Source organism: Syngnathus scovelli, chromosome 20, assembly GCF_024217435.2.
Source record: "Syngnathus scovelli strain Florida chromosome 20, RoL_Ssco_1.2, whole genome shotgun sequence".
Lineage (NCBI taxonomy): Eukaryota > Metazoa > Chordata > Actinopteri > Syngnathiformes > Syngnathidae > Syngnathus > Syngnathus scovelli.
Window position 1 is genome coordinate 11,380,001 of NC_090866.1, and position 25,294 is coordinate 11,405,294.

The 25,294-nt window shown below is 48.0% G+C and overlaps 4 protein-coding genes, 2 long non-coding RNA genes and 1 other non-coding gene across 14 annotated transcripts in view; 4 read left to right on the forward strand and 3 right to left on the reverse strand.

The window, feature by feature from the left end:
• The first annotated feature begins 2,779 nt into the window (after positions 1-2,779).
• LOC137839779 (uncharacterized) lies at positions 2,780-4,046 on the forward strand. Its single transcript, XR_011085991.1, has 3 exons — positions 2,780-3,132; positions 3,664-3,708; positions 3,782-4,046. It is a non-coding gene; the product is annotated as an uncharacterized lncRNA (long non-coding RNA).
• Positions 4,047-4,052: 6 nt separating this feature from the next.
• Positions 4,053-6,120, reverse strand: LOC125990622 (uncharacterized). 2 transcript variants are annotated; one of them, XR_007489021.1, is made up of 2 exons: positions 5,056-6,120; positions 4,053-4,287 (listed from the first exon to the last, which is right to left on the reverse strand). It is a non-coding gene; the product is annotated as an uncharacterized lncRNA (long non-coding RNA). The 2 variants fall into 2 exon arrangements; XR_007489022.1 differs by having other exon boundaries at positions 4,053-4,360.
• Positions 6,121-7,687: 1,567 nt separating this feature from the next.
• nme6 (NME/NM23 nucleoside diphosphate kinase 6) lies at positions 7,688-9,202 on the forward strand. 2 transcript variants are annotated; one of them, XM_049758000.2, is made up of 6 exons: positions 7,688-7,926; positions 8,057-8,154; positions 8,247-8,349; positions 8,431-8,470; positions 8,573-8,733; positions 8,915-9,202. In XM_049758000.2, exons 1-6 carry the CDS (start codon positions 7,800-7,802, stop codon positions 9,064-9,066), a joined length of 681 nt encoding a protein of 226 aa, XP_049613957.1. In that variant the 5' UTR covers positions 7,688-7,799; the 3' UTR covers positions 9,067-9,202. The 2 variants fall into 2 exon arrangements, with proteins under 2 accessions (XP_049613957.1, XP_049613956.1); XM_049757999.2 differs by having other exon boundaries at positions 7,690-7,916.
• On the reverse strand, positions 9,201-11,979 carry baalcb (BAALC binder of MAP3K1 and KLF4 b). 2 transcript variants are annotated; one of them, XM_049757998.2, is made up of 5 exons: positions 11,836-11,979; positions 10,390-10,642; positions 10,006-10,196; positions 9,807-9,920; positions 9,201-9,558 (listed from the first exon to the last, which is right to left on the reverse strand). In XM_049757998.2, exons 2-5 carry the CDS (start codon positions 10,568-10,570, stop codon positions 9,511-9,513), a joined length of 534 nt encoding a protein of 177 aa, XP_049613955.1. In that variant the 5' UTR covers positions 10,571-10,642; positions 11,836-11,979; the 3' UTR covers positions 9,201-9,510. The 2 variants fall into 2 exon arrangements, with proteins under 2 accessions (XP_049613955.1, XP_049613953.1); XM_049757996.2 differs by having other exon boundaries at positions 9,201-9,920.
• On the forward strand, positions 10,953-23,498 carry si:ch211-142k18.1 (uncharacterized). Of its 3 annotated transcripts, XM_049757994.2 has the most exons (6): positions 10,953-11,099; positions 11,901-12,011; positions 14,444-14,589; positions 16,515-16,575; positions 17,167-17,281; positions 22,107-22,304. In XM_049757994.2, exons 1-6 carry the CDS (start codon positions 11,001-11,003, stop codon positions 22,199-22,201), a joined length of 627 nt encoding a protein of 208 aa, XP_049613951.1. In that variant the 5' UTR covers positions 10,953-11,000; the 3' UTR covers positions 22,202-22,304. The 3 variants fall into 3 exon arrangements, 2 of the variants coding, with proteins under 2 accessions (XP_049613951.1, XP_049613952.1); XR_007489019.2 differs by lacking the exons at positions 16,515-16,575; positions 17,167-17,281; positions 22,107-22,304 and adding exons at positions 11,189-11,238; positions 14,240-14,376 and having other exon boundaries at positions 10,964-11,099; positions 14,444-14,906; XM_049757995.1 differs by lacking the exons at positions 10,953-11,099; positions 11,901-12,011; positions 14,444-14,589 and adding exons at positions 22,485-22,930; positions 23,035-23,498 and having other exon boundaries at positions 22,102-22,308.
• Positions 23,499-23,647: 149 nt separating this feature from the next.
• The window catches only part of chrna2b (cholinergic receptor, nicotinic, alpha 2b (neuronal)), a 31,478-nt gene continuing 29,831 nt past the window's right edge, over positions 23,648-25,294 (forward strand). For 2 of the 3 annotated variants that reach the window (XM_068649255.1, XM_068649254.1), the window contains exons 1-3: positions 23,648-23,958; positions 24,614-24,765; positions 24,849-25,090. In XM_068649255.1, coding sequence (XP_068505356.1) covers positions 23,883-23,958; positions 24,614-24,765; positions 24,849-25,090 — 470 coding nt within the window. In that variant the 5' untranslated portion in view covers positions 23,648-23,882. The remainder of the gene's footprint in view (positions 23,959-24,613; positions 24,766-24,848; positions 25,091-25,294) is intronic. The other variant, XM_049757982.2, reaches the window with a different exon arrangement.
• Positions 24,483-24,565, reverse strand: trnal-uaa (transfer RNA leucine (anticodon UAA)). Its single transcript has one exon. It is a non-coding gene; the product is annotated as a tRNA-Leu (tRNA).

The following is a 25,294-nucleotide window of genomic DNA, read 5'->3' on the forward strand; positions in this document are numbered from 1 at the left end:
GGGTAGTGTACCTATTGAAGGTGTACCTACACATATTGTCATATAAAGCATGATTAAGCTGATTTTTATGTTTTAATTGGCGAATAAAGAAACAAGGAATAAAACACCAGACAAGTTTTAACATAAATGTTTATTAAAAATAATAATATTAAAAGCAAATTTCAAACCAGCAATCTAATGTGAAATTGCAGTAGATATATTGGATAACAATATTTAGGCGTACATAGGTATACACGTTATCTAAAAACGACTATAAGTGTTACACCACTATGCTAGAGTGATTACCAGCTCAGTGGCCTAAGAGGAGAGTGTCCGCCCTGAGATTGGGAGGTCGGGGGTTCAACCCCCGGCCGGGTCATACCAGTGACCATTATAACAATGGTACTCATTTCTTCCCTGCTTGGCACTCAGTGTAAGGGGTTGAAATGGGGCCCCCCCCTGCTGCTCACGATCATTGGGACTTTTGGCACTCACATGATCATTAAAAAAAGTCTTATCTACGCGTCCTCGAACATTAGCCGTGAATGTTCTCGGGGGGTCGGATGGAGGGGGTTCGAACTTGCTCATCTGTCAATCAAAGCTTTCAATGGTCTCCACGCGACTACGCTTCCCTGCCCTCGATTGTCCTGGCAAGGAGGTTGAGCTGCAATTTCTTCATCTTGAATTGGTCCCTGAGAATCCAGCTAGCCGCTATCAGCTTTTGAGCCACCTAACCCCCTCTCCAGCCAGGGAGGGGGCGGGCAGAGAGAACAAAACAAACTCCGGCCAAATCGGCCACTACAAGTTAGTTAAAGGCCATCTCATAGAAATGTGTCTTTAAACGTGTCTTAAATGTTTCTACTGAGGTAGTAGTTCTAATATGCATTGGTAGGGCATTCCAAAGCTCTGGAGCCCGAATAGAGACATTTTCTTGGCCCTCGGTGTAACTAAAAGACGAGATATGAAGGCGCTAAGCCATGCAGTGATTTATACGTTAGTAGAAGAACCTTGAAGTCACATCTTAAATGGACCGGGAGCCAATGTAATTTGGCTAATATTGGGGTAATGTGATCAAATTTTCTTGACCGTGAGAGCAGCCTCGCAGCGGCATTTTGCACTAACTGACAGTCCGGGTCAAGATTTGCTCGCTTAAGTAGCGGTTTAATAATAGCGGTTTTAAAGGCTGTTGGCACTATCCCAGAGGAAACAGACAGATTGATTATATTTAAGACGGACGGTCCTAAAATTGGAAATAATTCTTTAAGTAGTTTGGCTGGAAGCGGGTCGAGTAAACATGTTGTTTGTTTAGCCGCACTAACCAATTTTGTAAGCATTTCCAGGGGTCACGCTTTTAAAATTTGAGAGGGTTATCCCCAGCATGATCCCCAGCGCTAGTAACCGGCGGAGCGATTGGAATGGTATTCTTGATCTCGTCCCTAATGGACTCAATCTTTTGAGCAAAACTCGTCAGCTGAGTGGAAGGAGCTATCGGGGGTCGGCTGGCGCAGAGTTAGCTTTGCCACTGTATCAAATAGGTATTTAGGATTGTTTTTATTGAGATGCAAAATGACTTGTGAAAAATAACGAGTTTTTGCTCAAATAAGCGCATCTTTATATTTCAGGAGGCTGTCCTTCCATGCCTGATGGAAAACCTCAAGTTTGGTTAAACGCCATCTGCGCTCATGGTTTCTACATAATTGTTTAAGCGTACGTGTTTCATCTGTGAACCACGGAGTTGGCCATCTACGGCGAGTTTTCAGACGTAGCGGTGCCACAGAGTCGATGGCTTTTAATAATGTCGCATTGAATTCATTTGTAAGATTATCAATAGAGCCGCTGTATGCGGGGAAACATGGCGGTTGCCGGTGACAGTAACTCAGATAGCGCAGTTGCAGTCGTGCAGTTAAAATTATGGCTGCTAAAATTCTGATTGCTCTCTTGTCTTTGACAGGGAACTAAAATTTCAAATTTTATTAAGAAATGATCAGACAGAACAGTAGTGTATGGCAGTACTGCTATATTTGAGGTTGCTAGTCCCCGGGATAATACCAGATCTAAGCTATTTCCATTCTTATGCGATGCTGCCTGTACGGCTTGCGTAAAATTCAATTCATGTGGATGTTGAAATCACCCATGATAACTACATTATCTGCATTTGTCACTAGATCAGCCATAAATTCATCCAAGAAGCCAGAGTAAGCCCCGGGTGGACGGTAAATAACAGCAAGATAGAATGACGGTAAAGCAGAAAGTGTGTTTATGTGTACTGCAGCACTATTTAAACTGTCGCGCTCTAGTCTACACGAGGAGCTATGTGTATGCTGAAAGTCTAGCCTAGCGCTAGTTAACTTGAACTTAACAGACTCCAAACCCATCCTCACAGGTGGTCTCATCACCTGTGCCCTGGCCTGCTCTAAAGTGACCTGTCATGAGTGGCTCAGACAGTAATCTATATTCCTAGAAAGAGTGAAGGCGCCTTCACGGTTAGGGTGAAGGCCGTCCTTCCTCAGCAGGTCGGGGCGGCCCCAGAAGGAGGACCAGTTATCTATAAAATACAGTCCCTGCTTTTTACAGAACCCAGCCATCCATCGATTAAGGGAGACTAATCTACTAAACCTCTCATCAGTGCCTCTCCCAGGCAGGGGGCCAGAGACAAATACTTGATGCCGACTCATCTTTCTGGCAAGATCACAAGTCCTCGCTATGTTTTTCTTTGTGATTTCTGATTGTCTCATCCTAACATCATTGGAGCCGACGTGTATCACTATGTCCGAGTGGAACTACGCTGTTGACTATACACATTACCGTGGCTGGATTTTTAAGCGTAATGTTTCGGGTAATGGAGTCGCCTATGACCAAAGTGCGAGGGCCAGTAGACCGAGATGACTTTGGACGGCTATGCGTCTTACCTGGCTCATCGCGATTAGCAGGCCGCTTGGGGCTAATGCTAACCGGGCTAGCGGGCTGACGACAGCCCGCGTCTGTGTCCGCCGCAACTACTGTTATCGCACTATTCTGCTCTAACTGGCGGACACGTCCCTCTAGCAGAGACAACCTCTCTAAGAGAAGGGTGCAGTTGGTGCACGAAGCCGTACAAACCTCTTGGTCCGCTGCCATACTCCGTGTCCGAAGAGCGACGATCGATCTAGTGGCGTGAGTGCGCCGGCCGCCGGAAGTAATGGCTCAATTTTTATCTTTCAATTCCAAAAGCCTCGTGTTCCCACAAGTGTTTACCAGCTCAGTGGCCTAAGAGGAGAGTGTCCGCCCTGAGATTGGGTTAGGTTGTGGGTTCAAACCCCTGCCGAGTCATACTATAACAATGATACCCATTTGATTTGGTTGAAATGGGGCCCCCCCTGCTGCTCACGATCATTGGGACTTTTGGCACTCAGTGTATAGTAAGGCCTTTTTTTGGTTATAAAAAAAAAGATCATGTAAGGCTTTTCTTTTTATTAAAAAAATGACAATGTATAGGTTGTCTTTGTTTTTTGTTTTTTTTATATTTATGAAATATTACCATTTTTTCCTAAGGGTTTTTTTTCCTCCTAAAAATGACCCAGTAAGCTTTAATCACTATCAATTAAGACATCTACTTTAAATACACATAAAAAAAATTCCATAGATCATACATCTATGCATATCCTTGAAATCAACTGCATCTAATTGTCTCATTTCTGTCCACAGGCCTGCCTGCGTCTGCAACACAAGAACCAGATTGATTGCTAAAAGGCAAAAATCCCGTTTTTATTTCAAGGACAACTGCCTAATAAATTATTATTTTTTTTTTTTTTTGTGTCTGCAGGTTTCAAAATGGCCGACTTGCTGTCCTTTAATGAGACTGCAATACAATTTGTATGTATGTTGAGAATAACTTGATTACAAACACACGGTGTTTATTTTATAATCATCGTAGAATTAGTAATTAACGCTTGATTGTTGTCTTTGTATTCATGATAATATTTGTTTGATTATAAAATATGATTAGTAATGATAAGAATAATCACCTTTCGTAGTACCACTGTGACAAGTGCACCTCTTGTAGAATGTCTATTGTGCAATTAAAAAAACAGTCCTTTGATTACTTTATTGATTTATTGACTTTTCGCATGCACATCCACACATACTGACTAACGCGACGCGACGCTGCACATCAACGATCCATCTTTCATCGTTACTATGACAACCATGCATGTGGCCGGGCGTCCGCTGACTGAATGCACGACGCAGTAGCTGGTTGAAGGGGACCAAACCTCACAGAAACACCTGACTTGGTTCCGTTTGACCAGCCACAGCAAGGTGTTGCTTCAGCTGAGCAAAGAGAGACAAGTAGAAGATGAAGAAAAAGATTGAGAGAAGGCCTGTGCATCCTCTTCACTCTTACCTAAACAAACACACACACAGATACAATATTATTCATCCAACATGAGGGAATATCTGAAAATAAAGCAATATGGAGCAGAAAATTCCTATTTTTAGGTCTCCTTGTCCAAATGCAGCCGTCATTGACAGCACCGCATCCCTGAACCCCCCCTTTGAGCCCCCTTTGTGAACACCCGTAGTGGCTATAAAGGGGGCGACAGCTGTACCCTGTCAATCTTCTGAGCGTTGAGGCAAGCTAAAACTGGCGGCCTTCTTTCACCTGTTGTCCTGACGCGCTCTGACCCCCCCCCCCCCACACTGTCCCATGGAGACAAAGGCTTAACACAAGCAAGCATGTTTTATTTGACTGGCTGAAAAGCGCCCCCTTGTCCGCCGGAGATGGAGTCCCCTTGGCACCACACACTTCCTTACATTCCATAAGTGGTTGTATGAATATGAGGATATAAGGAAGCATGTCCTCCCAAGGGGCAACGACAACTGGATCCTGCGTGGAAACACAATCCCGCCTTTCAACGCTGAATAAGAACTTTCCAAAAGTCAAAGAGAGTGGAAAAAACAGGAAAAGAAAACATTGTGTGACACACAAAGTGTCTTTTAGGGCCCAGACAGAAATCAGCGATAGAGAGTAAGGAAGCAATTATGGGACAAAATTCGAGCACGTACATTAAACATTATCAGCAAAATAAAATGACTGACCTTTGAATGAATGACTTTGAAGCCGAGTTACCAGTAGCTGCCCTTCCTCTGTGTGGCCGGCCAGTCGGCCAGCCGCCTTCCCGCTCAAGGAGAAGAACAAAAACAACCAATCAAAGAAAAAAAAAGTCTCACTTTCAGTCTGCTGACGTTCAATGGAGTATCTCAGGCCAAGGACTTCCTGACAAGCAAGACCGTCCGCGCTCCCGTCCGTCCAAGCACGCCACCGCGGCCTGCCCGCTCGGCCTTTTCTATCCCAGCCCGGCGAGGCGAGCCGCCCCCACCCCAACTCTGAAGCGGCCTCCCACCTGTTGGTGTCCTTTAGCGGCGGCGGGGGCCTCTCCTTTGCGCCTGCTGTCCGGCCCAATCAGGGCCCTTGACAGTGGGGAGCCCGCCTGTGAAATCACACCTCTCAGCTGTTCACACTGGCCTCCAGACACCCTACACCTCCATGGCTATGAACAGCCCACCCTGCCTCCATTTTACACCAAATGTCAAAGGCTTCTCTTTTGCAGAAACGGGCAGAACAATGCAATGTGTGTTAGACATGTGTGGTGGCGTTGCGCAGCGGTCACAGCTGACGCCTGCATTTCTCCCACTGAAACGTTACCTCGGCCAAGGACGTTCAAAGTTGTCGGCCTGATTGTCACTTAGTGAGCAAAATGATTCTCCAAATTCTTACATATGACTGAATCAGGTCCAATGTTGTCACTTTTGAAATCGACATTGCTTCGCTTCGAGTGCCGAATTCTTTTAAGTCTTCTGTTTTTTTTTTTTTTGTGCTAGACTTTGGAGGCCTTGTTATCGCATGTCACAGACAGAAAAAGGAAGGCTTGTTCAAAATTGACAATCACGTTTTTCCTTCTTCAGGCTCGCCGTCGATACGTCCGCCGTAATTATCGCCAGGCCATTTTTGACCGCTCGAAGGAATCCGGGGGGGAACATATGGCCGTCAGCGGGCCTCTGGTTCATTTTCCCCTGCCGCAAGCACGAGCCATCGCGCCAAGGTCAACACCTGTGTTCTAAAATCAGCATCCGGGGTCGGGGCGCGATCGGAGCCCGGGGCCCTCGTTCACAGAAAGCTCCGGCTGCGTGCGGGGGGGGGGGGGGGGCTTATATTGAAACCCGACGCGCCCTCCAGAAATAGTAACGTTTATTTTCAATTTTTGGGGAGGTCTCTGTCAGGAAGTCATCCAAATTGGACAGCGGTTCGATATTTCCCGTGGCCGTCGGCCAAGGTTGCGGGCCGCTGACCTCAAATGCAACATTTCCATTTCTCGTGTCAGCTGCCGCTGTGTGTGCTGGAGTCGCGGGTGACTTTTGTCATTGCGGGAATGCGTGGCCGCTTAAATCAGACACAATGGCCCAGGCGCAAGTCGTAATGTCGCTGTTGCTCCCCACGGGGCAGCTGATCGCCGGCACTTGTCGACGCGCATTCTGAGGAAAGTCTGTTGAAGTCAACCGTTTCACTTCAGATGTCAATAAGAAGCCAAAAAGGCAGTATAGGGATCCTACGGACGCGTCCAGTCCATTTGGATCATGTTGCTGACTCCTTAGCTGCTGATACGGGATGAATGCCACTCTCTGTCCTTCCCGGGCACGTCAGTTGCACCGAGGTTGACGCAGCTGTCGCGGGGAGAAAGTTCAAAGGTCGCCGGCATTTAGGCTCAAAGACAGAACAGGTGAGGATTTGGTGCGGCTCCTCCGACGTCATGAGATTTGAGTTGACTTGAAACGGGGGCCTCGAATGTGTTGCTCTACGTTTGTTCCTGGAGGCGCTTTGGAGTTCCTTGTCCTAATGAGGTGCCGACGTGTCACAGGAAAGACTCACATGACTTCATTGGCTCTTACAATAATTGAGGGCATTGTCACGTCCTCCTTGTAATGGGGAAGTGAATGGGGGCTCCACGTGCGCTCCACGTGACAATGAAATGAAATCAAATGCTTTTTATTTTTCCCCCCCAAAGCCTAAATGTAAAAGTAAGCTAAGCTCAGACCGGCACCCTCCTGACAGCTGTGGCACTGCTGGATCACATGACCAGGACAGGTGGAAGAGCTAAGAGTCTTGAGGGTACTTTCACCCACTCCCATTCCTCCATCTTGTTCTCTGGCATCCCGCCTCATGTGGGGTGTGGCCCTTTTGGCACAGTTGGCATGCGCTTGACATACTTCACCTCACTTCTCATCTGTGCCACATACCACAGATGCATTTTCTGCAGTATATGACCTCATTAGGGCTGCGAGGGAGCTGAAGTCTCTTCCAGCTGACTTTGGGGCCAGAGGAGGGAGGGAGGGCTACACCCTGCACTGGTTGCCAGCCACTTGCAGGGAACATTCAACCTATCAACAATTTTGCAGCACAGAAGGCAAAGTATCTTATGCATCACTTGTGGCAGGCTTTGTTTTTGCCAATAAGGATCCTGGACGAGTCAAGATTATGCACAAGACTTTAAAGCTTTAATAACTTTTATCCTTTATGTCTTTAAGTTTTTGCATCTTGCAATATTTAATAAAGCGAAAGCGAGATATCTACACATTTATTATCATGCATTGAGTGTGTCTAGTGCTTTTAATGTTTTTAATATTCGATTCAATTAAAAAAAACTGAAGAAGAAGAAGACGTAGAAGAAGACGACGACGACGAAGAAGAAGAAATAGACCATTTCCGGTGGCATATTTGACTGACGGACCAAGTGGTCCCTCCGCGTAACCATCTATACCTTATCATTTTTCTACGACAGTTATAAATGACACAACAAGAGAAAAGAAAAGAAAAACATTTAATAATCCCAACACGACAGCGGCACTTTTCGATGTTCTTTGAAAGTTTACGAGCATTTTGGAGCCCTCAAATAAGACTTCCGGTAAGCTGCGGTCGAGCCGAAAACGATTGATTTCGCTCGACATGCTAGCACTTAGCTTGCTTTAAAAAAATCATTTAAAAGTGGAAGAATCCTGGACTGGATTCACAATCCATATGTTGCCCTTTCTTTTCAAAAAACAGAGCCAATGTTGGTGACGGCTTGTCGCCTGTCCAAAGCGCTGCAGCTCACCCTGGCGGTCATCAAACCAGATGCAGTGGCTCATCCTCTCATGCTGGAGGTATGTAGGACCTTCATTCAAGCACCACCTTAAAAATAACACCATTACAAATACATTAAAACTTAGAAAAAAAAAAAAATCCTGTCTTGCAGGCGCTTCACCAAAGTATCCTGGATAACCACTTTGTAATCGTTCGACGTAAAGATCTGGTGTGGAAACGACAAAACTCTGAGAAGTTTTATTCTGAGCATTCAGGTGCGGGACCCAACCTGCCAGCCAGCCAGCACGCCGCTGAGCGTTGTATTAACTTTGACTGTAATCTTGATTGATCTTCAGGGAGATTCTTCTACCAAAGGCTTGTTGAGTTCATGTCAAGGTAAGCAAGATCCTGACAGGCCTTGAAAACATATTAGATAATATGAGATGGAATCAAATTTGGAGCAAGTAGTCAGGGTTATGCTTGTTTGGTGCGGCACAGCGGCCCGATGCGGGCGTACATTTTAGCCCGAGAGGACGCCATCTGCCACTGGAGGCAACTGATGGGTCCCACCAAAGTGTTCCGAGCCCGATACACCTCCCCGACCTCCCTGCGAGCTCAGTTTGGCCTCACGGACACGCGCAACACCACTCACGGCTCAGGTGAGCTCCGCCTTCACTTTTTTGTGAACTATTGTTAATATTAATGAAAAAGGTGATTTGTATTTTTTTAATATTTGTATTGCACAAGATTGATAAGTGTTTATATTTACATCCATTTCCTAACTTTCCTGTGTGTATGTATTTTCTTCACATCTTCAAATCCCGCTCTCCTTTCCTCCAGATTCCGCCGAGTCAGCCCGCAGAGAAATAGCTTTCTTCTTCCCGGACTTCCGGCCCGACGAGTGGATGGAGAGGGAGGAGCCATCTTTCCGGTCGGGACAGGTACACTACGATCCTCAGCAACACGTCCACACACTCTCGGCTCAGCGCTAAAGCTGAAATCTGCTGTTACGCAAAATGACTTTCCCCTTTTTTTCGAGGATGTGATTGTATGATTGTGATGTGCTCTGTTGTTATTTAATATTATGCTCTGTAAAGTGCAGTCTAAATAAAGATGAATTGTATTGTATTGGTGTCACTAAGAGCATGTTTTATTGTTTTTTTTTACAAAACACCAATCAAGACAGAAGTCAAGACACACCGTAGTACAAATAACACCTAGAAAAACATTCACCCCAGTCTAAAAGTGCAATCTTCAATGTCAGCTTCCGGAGCTAAAGTAGAAATTTCAGAATTTCCCTCATTAGAAATCACTTGTGAGTTTAGCTCAGGCGTGTTCAGCTCTCGTCCTCGAGGGTTAACTCAAGACCCTCGCGAGATACTTGATTGTGCCACGTTATTCAAGCCCTTCCACGAGCGCAGCACTGAACATGACCTTCACAGTGACCCCAAAAATACATCCACGATGCTTCGGCCCTTTTCTCCCTGCAAAGCAGTACAGAAAGCTCAAATATGAGAAAAGTGCGTTGTCAAATGTAGAAGTAACTGCAGAAGAATGCTTTTCATTTGATTTTTGTGTTTTATGATCATCAATACATGTTGCTGGATTTGGAAACTAGTATGGTTATGAGCTACTGTGAAAAAAGATGCGATGGAATGTTGTCGCCATGCGTGGCGCTGGCAGCGGCGCCACCGGCGGGCGCTTTGACGACAGCCTCGGAGGGCGTCAGCACCTCGTAGGTGGTCAGCGACTTCTTCACCTTGCCGTTCTTGTCCACCTGATGGATGCTCTGCGTCACCGTGATGGTCACCTGCTTGGTGGACATGCGGTTGTCCTGCCACTTTGTCTGTTGTGGACAAATCTGAGTCTCACTGCGCTTGAAATCGGAACCATCCATGGCCCAAAATGCAAATGACGTCGGGGTCACTCACAATCTCCTCGGTATGCAGGACGCTGGTGCGCTGCACCGTGGTGGCCGAGGAAACGGGGGCTCCCTCCTGCGTGTCCAGAACGCCGCTGCCGCTCGGCTTGACGTCGCTGAGGCTGGCTTCGGACGCCGTCGAGCGCACTTTGAGGTACGCTTGAGCCGGAGGCGGGAGGCCGTCCTCGAAGATATCGGGAACTGAAATGCAATCGTGACAAATATCTAACAAATGCATGGTGACGTAAGACGTGAGCTGCACGCGTGTTGAGATGAGAGCCAAGTGCGGTCTTTTCATGTCGTCTTTTGTCCCTGAGTGTCCATTCATCTCCTCCAGGCCTCAAAGCACAGCAGAAAAGCCCTTTTGCAAAGACGCTTTCTTTTGTCCCCTTACCAGGACTGGCGTTTTTCTCCGAAGGGAAGCAGGCCTCGGAGCCGTCGGACGGGATGCTGTGGATGGACGAGAGCGGGATGTCGGTGTCTGTGGCGGTCAGCCACGTGGACTCGGTCTCTTTGGTCCAGCTCTCCAGGTAGCGAGGCTCCAGCGCGTCCGTCCTGCTCCCGCCGCAGCCCATGGCGCTCACGCGAGCTGGCCTCCCATCACTCCGGTCTGGCGGACATGCTAATGAGAGTCATGCTCCCTGCGTCTGTGGTGACGAGACGATGATGAGCCGTCCGTTCATTGGGCACGCTGCAATCTGTTCTTATGCATTCGAGACACCTGAGCGAGCACTCCAATCGCAGCATAAAGGCAGACCAGAAGACTCCCAGATAATATATTCTTCATCTGACAAATGTTCCTTATAAACTTCATTATTTTTTTCTGCAGCTTTAAAGCAAACTCCTGCAGAATGTTGACTACTCCAAAAGTGGAAAGTGAAATCAACACAACACTGTCTTGGAGGCCAATTAGAACCTCCAATTATTTCCAAGTAGGGCCACTTGTTTAAACAGGAACACATCGAATCATCAATTAGAATCGATTTTCCTTTCACAAGCCGAACTATGAATCGATTTGTAACCCACAAAACCGGTGGAGGTAATACCTCAATCGGCCACAAGGCAGCTCATATCTCATACTACACGGTCGAGGTGACGCACCTGGTGAGCGAGCAATCAATCTCCTGTCAAATTCATATCAAACAATTATTAACTCACTCATATCAATATATAATAAGTCGCTTGCTTGTTAGGACCACGTATGTTCGACGTGAGGAGCTTATTCCCCATCGAAGAAGCATCGGTAAGCAAGGCCTTTGCTTGCTAAATGGCCTGACCTTCATGCTAATGTGTTGACCTTTAATGTTAATGTATCTGTTTTAGAATTAGTTTGTTTTGTTCAAGAATTTGGTTAAAACTAGTCGGAGTCATAGAACACTTTGGTTTATCATGTTTTACTGTGAAAAATGAGTAGAAGTGGGTGCTAATTGGCGATTAGCGGTATGCTAAGCATAATTACGAATTGCTCATATATATTGCATGGACGTTTTAGGTAATATGTTTTTAAAAATCCAACTATCCCTGACTACTGCTTTAAAAGAAAAGTTTCAAGCACTCCAATTATTCATATATATATATATATATATATATATATATATATATATATATATATATATATATATATATGTATATATATATGTTAGTCTAAATAACTATCTTAATTATATTTATTATATTACGTTGGTTGTCTGTATGACTACATACTAAGTGGGTCATAATATTAGGCATAGCTCTCAGTACGATGCAGTGCAGTCGCACATTATTGCGACCAACCACACAATATGCTCCAAAAATTCCTTCTGCAAAACACACACACATACTTGCAGTTGCTACTACGTACGTTGCACGCCGTCCACGGGGTCCAAATCCATGCACACGGTTAATGCGCGTACGTATTGTGTGCAGGCCAGCTGGGACGAAAGAAGCAAAGAGACAGCGCCGATTGAAATGAACGACGATGATTGCTTGTTGATGTTGGCCGGCGAGAGGCTGGAAGATGAAGACGATGGCGGTGAGGTAAGGTGATGGAGGCTTCTCGCTGGATGAAGGAAGGAAGGAGACTGTCGTTGTCTCGCTGCTTCCTCCTCCTCCTCTACCCCTTGCAGGATAGGATGCGAGTCTCCCTCCCAGCCCCTCCCCGTACCCCCCACACACCCACACGTGTTGTCAGGTTGGTAATCCCAGGCATCATTCGACCTATTTTGGGGGAGCTGAAGCATCCCTAAAAGCTGCCGACCGAGTGCACTCTTTGAAACCTGAAAGGCTCCTTTGAAACCTCGGTGGTGAATGCTCCAGAAAAAAAGAGAAAATATTACAAACCTAAAATCAATACAGATTCATAGTGACACGACTACCAGTGATTAACTGAATAGAAATTGACCCTTGTTCAGAAATAATTCTGTATAGTAAGTAGTACCCTGTTTTTCAAAGCATTGTGATGTGTACCGCAATCTTTGTCCACAAGAGGGCAGTCACATCATTTTGTCGAATGTAGAAAAGAAAGAAACAAGCACCAGAATGGATCGAACAACTTATCCTGCGCCCTTTGATTGAATGTTTTGACAGCACTGATTGCAAAAGTTCCCATGAGCTACAATTTGAATTGTTATTCATTTCCATTTTTTTCCGGTGATTGTATTCGACGTGAACTCTTCCTGGGACTCATGAGGGTCCACGTTGACAAGTTAAACTCATGAGTCATGCACTTGCTGTCCTGCCAAAGTGTGACTCTGCAACTACAAAATGACAATAGCATCCAACATGCCAGTGTTTTTCTGTTACTTTGGTCTTCAGTCTTTCACTTTATTGGGCTATAAAAGGGTGTTTTAAAAAAATGAAGGTAGGTGCGCAAAATAGAACGAAAGTGCCGGAAAGCTAAAGAATGCTTCCAAATTATTTCCACTTAAAAGGAAAACCAGCGCAAGACTTAATTATGCGCCGGAAAGATAATCAGCATATGTTTGCACCCGGAAAAAGTCGATCGTATCGTACGACGAGATTTTGCTATCGGTTCATGCCGTGTGAAATATTCAAGCAGATGGCAAATACTGATATGCTGCACACTGCGAGTGTGCAATTACAAAGTCAGTTTTGCACATTGCATCAGCTAAGAGTTGACACTTTACTCACGTGGACATGACAGTGGAAATTCCATTTTGTTGTTGTTGTTTCCAACCATGCCAGAACCCCCCCCCCCCCCCCCCCCCCCCCCCCCCCCCCCACAGAGGTCGTGCCCTGTCTATCCATCACGTCCCAACATGAGCCTTTTTCATTAGCGCAAAGTGCTCCAGAGTGGCAGTGGCGCAACATCATTCAGACAATTGAAACAATGGAAGCACTTTGACGTAACTGCGTCAATCATCGGAAGCTGGGGGCGGAGACAGAGGCGGCGTGCTAGATAATCTATCATTTAGCGTAAAAGCATGACTTTAGTAGCGCTGAAGCTCCTTTACCACGTTGAGGCACATTATTCATCGAAAGCGTCATCGATAACCACTTCCAAATGCCATTCCAGCGCGATTGAAAGGCCACCAAAATCCCACAATATTTACACTCCACTATCAGATCATCTGTTTGATAACATTTGATCAGCGCGGCTAATGAACGTCGACTTTGAATTATTCATGCCGCAAACTCCCAATGCGGCACGTTAATGAGAAGGCAGCTTTACTTTACTCGCTTCTATTCTAATTTGAGTGCAGCGTGCAGGGTTGGGAGGGGGGTGTGGGGGGGTGACGTGAGGTAAACCCGCTAAAGCGATTAAGCCACTTAAATGCAAATTTAAAGGCATTCTGCCAACACCACGCTTTTATGGAGTCAAATTGCAGAGCGCCCGCTGCACTCGCGACGCCATCTTTGGCGCCCCCGTCAACCCCGGCCGCTTACGCTTTGTCGCGTGAGGCAAGATGAAATATCTCGATTAGCCGCAGCCATGAAACTGGAAAAGTTCAATTAATTCTTGCTGTTGACAGATGATGCGAGGGCGGGCACTTAATTGGGCCCCATCCTGTCATGCCCTTTACAGGTCAGGTTAATGGAGGCGCAATATAGGCGCACGTAGTAAATGCCTCGTATGGTGATGGACTTTTTTTTTTTTTGTTAGAGCTTTGTAATTGTGTGGCAGTTAACCACAGAGGCGGCGGCGGCGGCGGCGGCGGCGGCGGCGGCGGCGGCGCCCACACACACCATGCACTTATTTGATATGTAACAAAGTTTTTACGGCTGTATCGTATCTTTTTATGCAGTGCGGCTGAGCCAGTAAAGCGACGGACGAAGCATTCGGGCGGGCTCGACCGGACAATTAGACGAGTCGGCTGCAGCGAGTGGGTGAAATGAGGGTGATGCAATCAAAGGAAATTGGAGGGATTGAAACTCATCGCTTGTAAGCGTGCAAAGAATTATTTTTCTTGACATGACAACTTTCTTTATTGTTCCTTTTTGATCTACAGGTTGCCGCATCTGCAAGACAGCAAGCGGCCAATTCCACTTGTGAAGATTTACAAGGGATGACGACGGATTTGTGTCCTGCCCTGCGATTTATAACACGGCTGCCTGCGTCGGGAGGAATTGGAATTGAAAAGAAGCATTTCAGACAGTAAGAGAGAGCGCCGCGATGATTGTCATTCTTTAGGAGGAAAATCACACCGACACCGCCGTGATAAAGAAAGAGCGCATTATGAATTGGACGATGACCAAAAAATTCATTCTCGCAAGCTGACGTCTCCATGTGAATTCTGAAAGCAAAAGCCAGACAATAACATCATTATCTTTCTGACTCATCTCCTAACTGTGAAAGTTCAGAGTGGCGTTAATGGAGCAGGAATAATAATTATTATTTTTTTTGTTCTTCTTGGCTGGTTAATCAGCCGTATGGTTTGACCCTCCTTTGGTGACATCAATCAAAGTAATCACGCTGCTCGCAAAAAGTGCCATTAAAAAGCGGAAGGGGGGGGGGGGGGCATCCGCTGCTAATTTAATGCATGTCCGCTTAAAGCAAGAGGAAAAAAAACCTACAAACTGTTTCAGATTTTTGACAGTGAAGCTGAAATGGGCGTGGCTTAAGCAACTGGAAGTCTCTTTTTGGAGCCTTTGTTCACTCTGCCGCTTGTGGTGAGGTGAGGTGAGGTGAGGTGAGGTGAGGTGAGGTGAGGTGAGGTGAGGTGAGGTGAGTGCCTACCTACCTGCCTGCCAGCAACAGCTCGTATCTCCAAAAACTCGAGCGAGCGACTCTTATCACAAGGCACCGCCGGACTGTCCAATGTTTCATTGGCTTTTGTTTCGGTTTTACAATAAGCGCTTTGAGGCCAGCTCGCTGGCAAAGTTGAGCTTTAGCAGAAGGCCGTCTGCATCATCTTGATAAATGTCAACGTCTCCGAGCGACGTCCGCCTCCACCCACGCAGCCCCGCATGAGCAACGTGACTTATTGCCACTTGATCTGGCGCTAATCCCCGTCGCGGCCGACGGGTACCGACGATTCTCGGCGAGAGGCCGCTTGCATTTCCGAGGAACGACTTTGAATTCCCACCGGTGGGGCGGGCGGACGCTTTTTAAAGCCGCTTTGAAAAGGCCAGCGATCCCGACGAGGCGCTCCCGGCCGATAAACACGCTCGGCTTTGTATGCCAGATCGCTCGCTCGCTCCCTCGCTCGCTGGCTCTTTTGGGTTTGGCGGACGGATTTGCTGCATTGTGGCTTCGGCCGCAAACGCCTTCTCGCTTTTCTGATTGAAAACATCTTTGAGCCGCAGCAGATGAAATCACACATATTGTATGACAAAGTGATCAAACAATCATATAGCTGTCGGGGCTCGTCGCCGCCGCCGCCGCTTGCCACCATTGCGCTGGCATTTCTTCCGGATTGACTCAACGTCTCCAAACTACAAAGCGTCGGCGTCCCGAGAGGGCTCGCTCCATCTTTTGCGGCGCTTCGCAGCCGTCACGTTGGCAAAGTGGGCCTCTCCCGGTGGACGGCAGTGGGCCAAACATCAAACGCACTGCCTGCCTGCCAATTTTTTGTTTTTTTAGGAGAAGCCAAAGTGCTTAAGTGAGATAATTGTGCGCTCATTGGGGAGAATGTTGACTCAGTCAGTTGAGCTGTTGTCAGAGTCAGCCTTCGGCTTGCTTAGCCGCTGAAGGCCATAAAATACATCACCTTCAAACGACTCGACTTTACACTGATTGGATCGGCTAATGATGAACTCTAATGATGCACAAATTTGGGAATTTTTCAAATTTGGTGGATGTGAAAAATGTGCCATTTGCATTCTTGCACAGATGAAGCAAATGGCGTGGAAAGTCTGCAGTGGCTGCGCAATGGCCCGTTCACTTGCCCGAGACGTGATGTAAAACTGCTTTTCGTGAACAAAACTTTCAGACTGCAGCCGTGGAGTCGCCATGTTTGGAATTTAATCCAACAAAAAAACATATCTCATTCAGTTCTTTTTTTGTCATTTTTTTTCATTCTTCTTATCAAGAATCGTATTTTGATGTTACTTTTTACATTTTTCTTCTCATCCAAACTGATTTCAGCCTTTTCCGCGTCAATGTGATCTGCCCTGGCCGGGAAGGTCGCTACTGGCTGATGTAAGTGCAGATTTGAAATTCAATCATGTCAGCAGTTTTCTGTCACCTGATCGATTGGTTGGTCAAAAAAAAAAAAACATCCAGACGAGCAAAAGAGATTCCATCCATGTGAATACATTGACATCTCTGCTGAGTATGATGTATTCATTTTGAATGTTTTCTTTTTAATCTCTTGAATTGAACTTGAATTGTGTGTTTTGTAGCATATGGATTGTTTTAAAAAGGCAACGCGCCAAGCAGATGGCGCTCAGCGCTCATCTCGGCCAATGGAACTCGATAGTGCTTTCAAAGGAACATCTGCCGCCATCATAAACTCGTCTACGGCACATGAGCGGCCGTCCGGAGGACCTGATGTCGTTTGGCCAAACTGTTGCTTTCGCATCTGCGCTTGTCATCGAGTCGCAACTCCACATATATTTTGCATGTTGCCTTCCATTTATGGCAAATAGTCTATCTACGTTTTTCTTTTGCGGACTACTCACGCATAACGTCATGGAGATTTTTTTTTTTTTGGGGTGGTGAAAAAGCAAACCTTGAGAAACGGATTTGGTTCCATCCGTCATCCAATCAGACGCGTCTGTCTCGTTTCAGGTCAGGGGCTGGCTCGTCGGGAGCGGGGCGCCTCGGACCGCGTTCATTTATTCTGATTCGTCAAGTGTGCCGCAACATGAAGACAGCTGCTTCAAATTGATTGTCACACTTGCAGGTGAGGAAAGCGGCCGTGGCAGGCGCCACACGCTCCGCAAATCACATTAGCTGAAAAACCTTTGGAGCTTGATATTTACAAATACAAATGGGAGAATTTAAACAAGTAGTCAAGTTGATTTTCGGGGAGTCCCTTTCAATACAACAGCGGCCGGCGGCTGAGGGATGACTTACTCACGGCAGCCTCCGTTTTCAGTGAATGGTAATAATGGCAATAACAACGGCCGGCGTGCGTAGGTGGGCTGGTGGGAGTAATTGATGTGACGCGCAACGAGATGAGCTTTCGCACGCTAACAGATGACGAGCGGCTGCTGTCAGCCTGTCAAGGTTCTTCATTTATCTCGGCTGGCTGACAAGCGCCTTTGTATTTGGGATGAGCATGGGAAATGGATTTCAAAAAAAGAAAAGAATCACACACGTCCGCAGGCCAACCACGAAGGCGCAAGCAAATCATGCAAGCGGGCCACCCGCTTACACTTTGAAAATCTGCACACCAGAGCATTTTTACGATTCAGGCTCGCGCCGATTGATGGCGCGTGTGGATCGGGGCGTAATCGATGCGATCATCAGCACATTTGATCTTACCGCCGCGTAAGTCACGTTTGGTCCCGAGGACGCTCGGCCGCGCTGATCGATGGCGGCGAGCAGCTGCTTCGCCGGAGATTCACGTCCGGGCCAAATGAGCGTTTTGCGCCCGACGGGAAAAGACGACTCCGGTTGAGGTAATTTACTTGGGCGACTTTTTAACCTTTAAGAGAAGCGCTTAAATCTCAATGTCGCTTTTTATGACGAGGCTAACCGTGGTCAGCGTTTTCAAAGAAACGATGGTCAAACTGCTCAAGCGGCACCTTTCCACATGTTCACCAACAAAACCATAAAAACTTGGGACGGGCCTAGGAATCAATCAATTGATCATTAAAAATTCAGTCAGTTGTGCAGAATTATAGAGCTTCATTTAGACACAAATAGTGCATTGCCGCCAGCTGAACTCTTCAATATGCCCCCGCAGATGTAAGGACAGGCGGCTCGGGGATGAATTATTTCCGTCGGTCGTAATCCCGACCCGAGGTGATAAGCGGGGCAGCGCCGCACATCCGTCACCTTTTGAAATATGCACGCAGATTGCTCGTCGGTCAGCGGCGGCGGCAGCGGGTGTTTACGGCGGGTCGCCAGCCCGCCCGCCCGCCGCAGGGGCTGGGCTCTAATAAGAACTGGCGTGCCGCACGTGAGTTAGCACCTTGTCCTTCTCGTTTCATGTTAGCCAATTCACGAGGCACTAAATCACCGACATATAAAGCCGGCGCGTGACATACAAAGGGGGCGGGGCTAAACAATGACATTGTATTGTATTGACTATCTTTCAAAAGGAGTCTGGAAAATACAGCGCTTGCAACAGGAAGCAGCCAAAAGTTAATTTGGCCCAAATTAGCCACGTTGCTACTTCATTAGACTCGCCGAGTGAGCTCGAGGGAGCTTTGCATCAGACCTGCTTCCTTTCCTTTCCCGTCTGACTCGGCTCGCCTCGCCTCGCCTCTTCTGCTGGCATGTCTGTAAAGTTCATTTGGGGATTTTCTGTCTCTGCCGGCGCCACATCCAATATACTGTACAAATTCCTCTCAAAATATAGCCTATCCGTTCATTTGGCGTAGCTTGACTCGCCTTGGCGCGTTTTCCGTGTTTCCGCCTTCCGATCGGTTCTTAAGGCCACAGCAACGTGCGTTCCCGCAGATAAGCCGCGCAACTGAGCTTGATCGATGCCAGGCCCTTCACCTAGGCCCTCGGCTCCCGGTTGCGTGTTCTCGCTAGTCCCGAGGAGGCTCGCCGATAAACGTCTGGGCGATAAACACTTTGCCGTGCTGTCCGTCTTGTTAAAGGAAAAAAGAAAGCCTGGGGCCATTCTTGTAGAGCAGACAAGGCTCTTGGCTCCGCTCTGGACGTCTGGACCTCAGTGAAAGAAAACCCAGAGCTCATTACGTAAGGCGAGCGGCAGGAAATGAGCCAGCCCGAGGACATGCCCATCACCCATCGCTCACTTTGGCAGCAGCAGACTCCACATTAAAGGCCAAATGGCGCCAAGTACTCAAATCTACTTAGAGTAAGTACAAAAGTATTTCGACTTGGTGCTTGCCACCACTGCGTAAGAAAAATAATGGCGAGCGTGACAGCAATCAGGCCAACGCGATTAGCCAGCCCCTTGATGACTCCCGAAGAGATGTTGTCGCTTGACTCCATCCTTCCCGGAAATAGTTTGCCTGCAAAATTCAATGACCGATGGATGTGCGCGCTGTCAATATAATGATGGCCGCCTTCGTATGAAACTTTCAAATCCAATCAAGGGAGGGGAAAGAAAAAAAATGACTGGACCGACAGGAGACGGATTTTCCAGTCAAGCCGTTCCCGCCCGAATCGGTTGGAATTGAAATGTGGCGCGCGGGGGCCTCAGCTGCGTCCTTACCCGAGCGGAACGCCGCGCTCAATATCAGATGGCGCAAGATCAACGAGGTCAGCGCCGACCCGGCAGCAAATTGAAGCCTAGCGGGAGGTCGTACGGCCGCGGCGGCCGCGTCGAGAGCAATTTGACACCCGCAACCAGCAAAGGTCTTTTATATACCTTTGACTGAGACCCGGCCGGTTCAGCAAGGGATTCAAATAAAAACATAGAAATAATAAAAAATACATTCAAATAAAAATATATAAATAAAATTTTAAAATAAGGCTGAATCATCACCTTTGCGAATGGCTTTTGTGCTGGCTGCTGCCAAATGGCAGGCAGGCGGTCGGTCTTCCAAGCTCTCTCCCCGCTCGGCCTGGCTAATGGGATTTCCTCACACGACAGTGGGAGCTAATACGCCAGGATAATATCTCTAGGAAAAAGGTGGTCCAACATTGAATTGGCCGCCACGAGGAAGCAACAGAGCCAGCCGGCTCTGTTCACCTATTGTGTCACGCTACCCAAAAATTCCCTCCGATGAGATGCGTCCCCTGCATCTCAATGAGGGAAGAATCAGCATAGATATTAGGTGGCTCCTTTTGTCAGCCATCGCTTTGGGCTTTGCTGAGCACGTCTCGGCCGCTGGAGAGAACAATTGCAAATGTCCATGTTGTTTCTTTGAGATGCTCCTTCCGCTTGTGTTTTTGTGACCTCATCCGCCGGTGACGGTCGGACGGACGACACGTCCGTCCGCGTTGTTCTTCTCGTGTTACAAAATGAGCTGAGGTCAGGGTGACACGCCGCCGCCGCCTCAGCCAGCGTCTATATTTAAACAGTACATTGCATACGTGGAGGTGTTAGACGTCTGCGTCGAGGGTCTCTCTTTTGACAGCGCTTGTCCAAAAGTTGCCACGCCGACCTACTTTGTACCGTCAATGTCGTCACAAAAAGGTCCCAATTGCGCAATTATTCTTAGCGGAACGAAAAAGCTGACGCGTCAAACCCAACATGGGAACCAAAGCAGGCAGCTGATTTTTTTTTTATTTTTTTTTTTTCCTGCTAGTCTGATTTCTCTTTTTGTGGTTTACCCAAGGCTCCAGGCAATTTTTGATTTGTTTTGGGTGGGAGCGCATTGGCTTAAAATTTTAAAGTAGCAATTTGCCGTCAAGTCATTTTGATGCGGCTGCATCTTCCTGTCCGTGCCATGTTGCTTGATGGCCCCCCCATTCCCTTGACGCCATTTTATTTTCCCTGAAGCCAAACGGGTCGTGAAGATGCTCCCCGTGTATGTGTGTGTGGGTGGGAAGCCCAGCTGCAACCGTGCAGTGTAGCAGAAGCAGTAAGAATTTATTATCCCCAAAGCCAGCGTGGCCGAGAGCATGCGGCCAAGTGGCAGGCGGGGAGGAGGGGGATTTTTCTTTTTTGCACATGCCTAATTTAATTGCGTGCGAATGTACCGTCAAGACAAAAAGAGCTTAATTAAAATGCACTTTGCCGCGCTGAGCTGTGTTTCTGTGGCACTAATCAGATGGCGCCTTGCTCTCCCAACAACCCGCCCCGATTGTTTCCTTGGCCCCGGAATCCAATTTCATTTCAGATCAAATGCATTATTTATATTGCCTCCTTTTTACACCGACGTCAATATACGGCCGTCGTGTCGGCGAGATGCGAGCGCCTTCGTTTATTGCCTTTTCATTTGTACGAATGCGGACGGCAGATGAAAATAATGCCGCCCAGGCAAATATGAACAAAGACAAACTAGTCGAAATTGCAATTTATCAAAAGGTGGCCCCGAGCGGCTTTCCATATTAAAATACGGCCATCGCGAAAAATAGATTAAAAAGGACATTAAGGTGTCATTTGCAAGCGCGCCGTCTTGGCGAGGTCACGAAATCATTAAGTGCGCGCCAAATAGCTGTTTGCCCGAGGCACTGAAAAAAGAACAAAAACGTTGTTTGTCTGCACAAGTAGCAACAGGTGACAAAGCCCGCTTGATTGAAAAATAGCAAAATTATTGGGACGCTGCTGCCAAGGACGCGCAAATTAGCCGCAGTAGCAATTGTTGACTTAGAGAAGGTCACCAAAATGCAATTGATGTGAGTCTGAATTTCTGCCACGGAATATTCATTCAAGCGCTCGCTGAGCGCTGACAGTGACAAATGAATCCCAGATGGCACCTTCACGGACACGCGTGTCCAAACCAGACGGCGGGATTTCCAACCCTGCGAGCCAGAGCATGCGGTGCGCTTGGTCATGACAAGAACATGTGTTCAAAGAAGGACACAAAAGCAGCCCCGGGTCATAAAAAAACCTTTTCCCCCTGCAGACACATGTGAAGTCCATTAGTCCCCCCTTTCCTTTCCTTTTTCTTCCTCCCCTTTTTCTTTCAGCCCAGTGGAGAGAAGGAAACGCTTCAGTCCCACCGGTCTCCTCCGCGGCACCGCCATCGCTGATCCGGCAGCTCGGAGCGGCGCGAGCGGCAACGCGTGAGGTGGCATTGGTTTCAGCCAAACGGAAGGAAAAAGCTCCTCGTGGACCTCCTTCATTCTTGGCCGCAATCGCCAAAAGGCAAGAACAACAAGCGAGATCACAATTTGGTAAGTTTTCAAACACGACTTGTGTGCGCAGCGAGAAGAGAACTGATTTCTTTTTCTTTTTTGGTGCCACGTTGCACATAAAAAACACAGCAGGCTGAGGAAATTATTTATGTCCTTCACTTGGGTCCTTCTGTTTTTATTGAGACGCTAACATCTGCTTTTTTCCGTCCCTCTAGGTTAACATGCGGCTTTGGTGGACGGGCGTTCTGGTGGCCTTGATCTCCATGGCAACCCCGTCAACCTGCCAAAGCGGGGACGGCGATTACGGCTCGGGCTTTGACGCGTACCCCGCCTTAACGGCCGCCGACGAGCCCACCTCGGAGGAGACGTGCTCGGTCCGCTTCGGCACCCGCCGCGCTTCGGCCCGCCTTCTGAAGGCTCGCCGGGAGGAGGTGGCCTTCCTGCAGGCCATCCAGCACGCCAACCGGGCCGTGATGGAGAACCTGGTCCAGTACGTCGGGGCGGAGCTGGGGGCCGAGAGCTACGAGGACGTGATCCGGGCCAACGTCGCCGGCGCCCAGGAGGAGCACCAGAGCTGCCGTGAGGTGCTGGAGAAAGCTGAGGAAGACCTGGAGAAGCAGCTTCAAGGGGAGCTCCTGGACACCCTCGCAGGGATGCAGAAGTAAGCACGCCCCAAAAAAAGTTGGACGCAGCACAGACCGAGCGAGCAAGATTCAAATTTTGTATTCTTCCTCCGCTAACTCCTCATTGGCATTTCCCGGACAGAATCCGAGAAGAGTCTGCGGCCTTTGAGGAAATGCTGCGGGCGGCCACGGACATCGCCGGGCGACTCGAGAGCTCGTCGCAAGGCCTTCACGCCTCCTTCGCCAAACAGCTGAGGGACACCATCCAAGGCCACGTTTAAGACTCGCCCCGTCGTTCCACGGACAGACTTTTTTTTTCCCCCACCGCCATTCTGACGAATATTTTCCATCCATACGTTATTGCGGCAATTAGGAGAGAAAACATCTCCTGTGTCCGGTCTGTAGACGCTCTTAGTCTCCTCCGGAGCGAGGTGAAGCTCCGCCATCTGGCGCTTCGTGTTGCCGCCGAGGCCGTGTCATTAAAGAGGAACGACTTTTACTTTCCAATAGTTGTACGCAGCTCATATGAAAACGTTCAACACTTTGACGCTTGTAAAGTCAATTTGGAGCTTGGTTTCTAAATACACGCCACATGTTGAGAACAAACTCTGAATCATGTGACGGCGTGTGTGTGAAAGAGAGAGAGAGAAAGCGAGAGAGAGAGAGGAGGGGAGTGGGTGTGGCCACAAAGGCAGCAGATATTCAAGCCCAGTGTGAATGCGCTCCTCCAAAAGTGCAGGCGGTCCGGTCCGGTCCGGTCTGGTCCGCTCAGCCATTGTCTTAATGGGTGAAAATGTTTTTTTCCAGGGGCGCTTGGAACTCGTTCAGCAAGTGCGGAGCACCACGAGTTGCGTTTGACACCGGAGCCGGCCGCGCGTGGCAAGTGCGTGTCAAAGTTGCGTGAGATGTCTCGCTCGCGGCGGCCAAGATGACCTGCGCCGGGCTCCGAGATAGCACCGTGACACCGCTCACCCTCCGCTCGCCGTCCACATGGAGCGAATCAAGCGCCTGTGCGCGACCCTTGCCATCGCCAACTGGCTCTGCTCGCTGCTCTTCTGTCAGGCAGGTAGGTCAACGCATCACGTGAGCTTTCTTGGAAATTGCAAAAATCATCTCTGCACTTTGCTTCCGTTTAGATGAAGGGAAAGAGATGGTAGAAAATCAAAAGAATTCCTCCATGCTGGCACGCTGTGGAGCTTTTCAGCACATCAATGAAATCAACTTTGAGAGGCGAGGAAGCGGGCCAGCCGCTTATGAATTCACATCATAGCTTCGCCTGGCTTGTTTGCCAGCGCACCTGTCCGCCCACCCGCTAAATGCCCTGCGGCCAGGCCATTAGCATGGGCGAGAAATCACGTTTGCACATTTGCATGCGCGCGGCGCCTTTGCCAGGAAGCCCCCCTGCCGCCCCGGGCACGGGTCAGGGCGAACGCGGCCGTGACTACTCGGGCGCAATTTGTGGGCGGACTTGTTTGTATCTTTTGTATATTCTTATTTTGTCTGTCAAAGTAAGTCGCCGTGACTCCGTGGCGTTTAAAGTTGATGAGGAAAAAAAACCCTGCTTCCTTTACCTTCTGCATTGAAATGACCTACCAGGAGTGGGGTTCGAACCCACGAGGACTATTGTCCATTGGATCTTAAGTCCAACGCCTTAACCACTCGGCCATCCTGGTGCACACGTTTAGAATATGCCTTCTATAGGAAATGTTCTTTTCTGGCAGTGGCGTGCCACGACAAGACGCACTCCCACGCCGAGGATGAGCTCTTCAAGAGGCTGTTTGCTGGCTACAACAAGTGGTCCAGACCCGTTCCCAACATCTCCGACGTGGTCATCGTCAAGTTTGGACTGTCCATCGCGCAGCTCATCGACGTGGTCAGTCTCTTGGTTTGGGATCATAACTTTTTTGGAACAAAAGCATCTGCAATTCGACTGAAGCCTTACTTCCTTTTTGTCAGGACGAGAAGAACCAAATGATGACCACCAATGTTTGGCTCAAGCAGGTGGGTGGAAATTTTCATCACTTTCTCATCACCATAAAACGAAATGTCAGTCAGATACGTATGTTGAATTTTGTTTTTCATCCCCAGGAGTGGAATGACTACAAACTTCGCTGGCAGCCGTCGGATTATGACAACGTGACCTCCATCCGAGTGCCGTCACAGCTCATATGGGTCCCGGATATCGTCCTCTATAATAAGTGAGTACGGAAACAAAATTAAATTGTTAAAGTTGAAATTAGACGAAGTAGTGAGTATTGATATTATTAACATGAGTAACCGTTGGTGGAGCATGCTTGAAAATAACTGCCTTGACTCTGGCGTCATCTAGCGGTTATACGTAATGTAGCTCCACAAATCCCAATGAGTTGGCAGTTCATTAGGTACACAAGCTCAGATAAGAG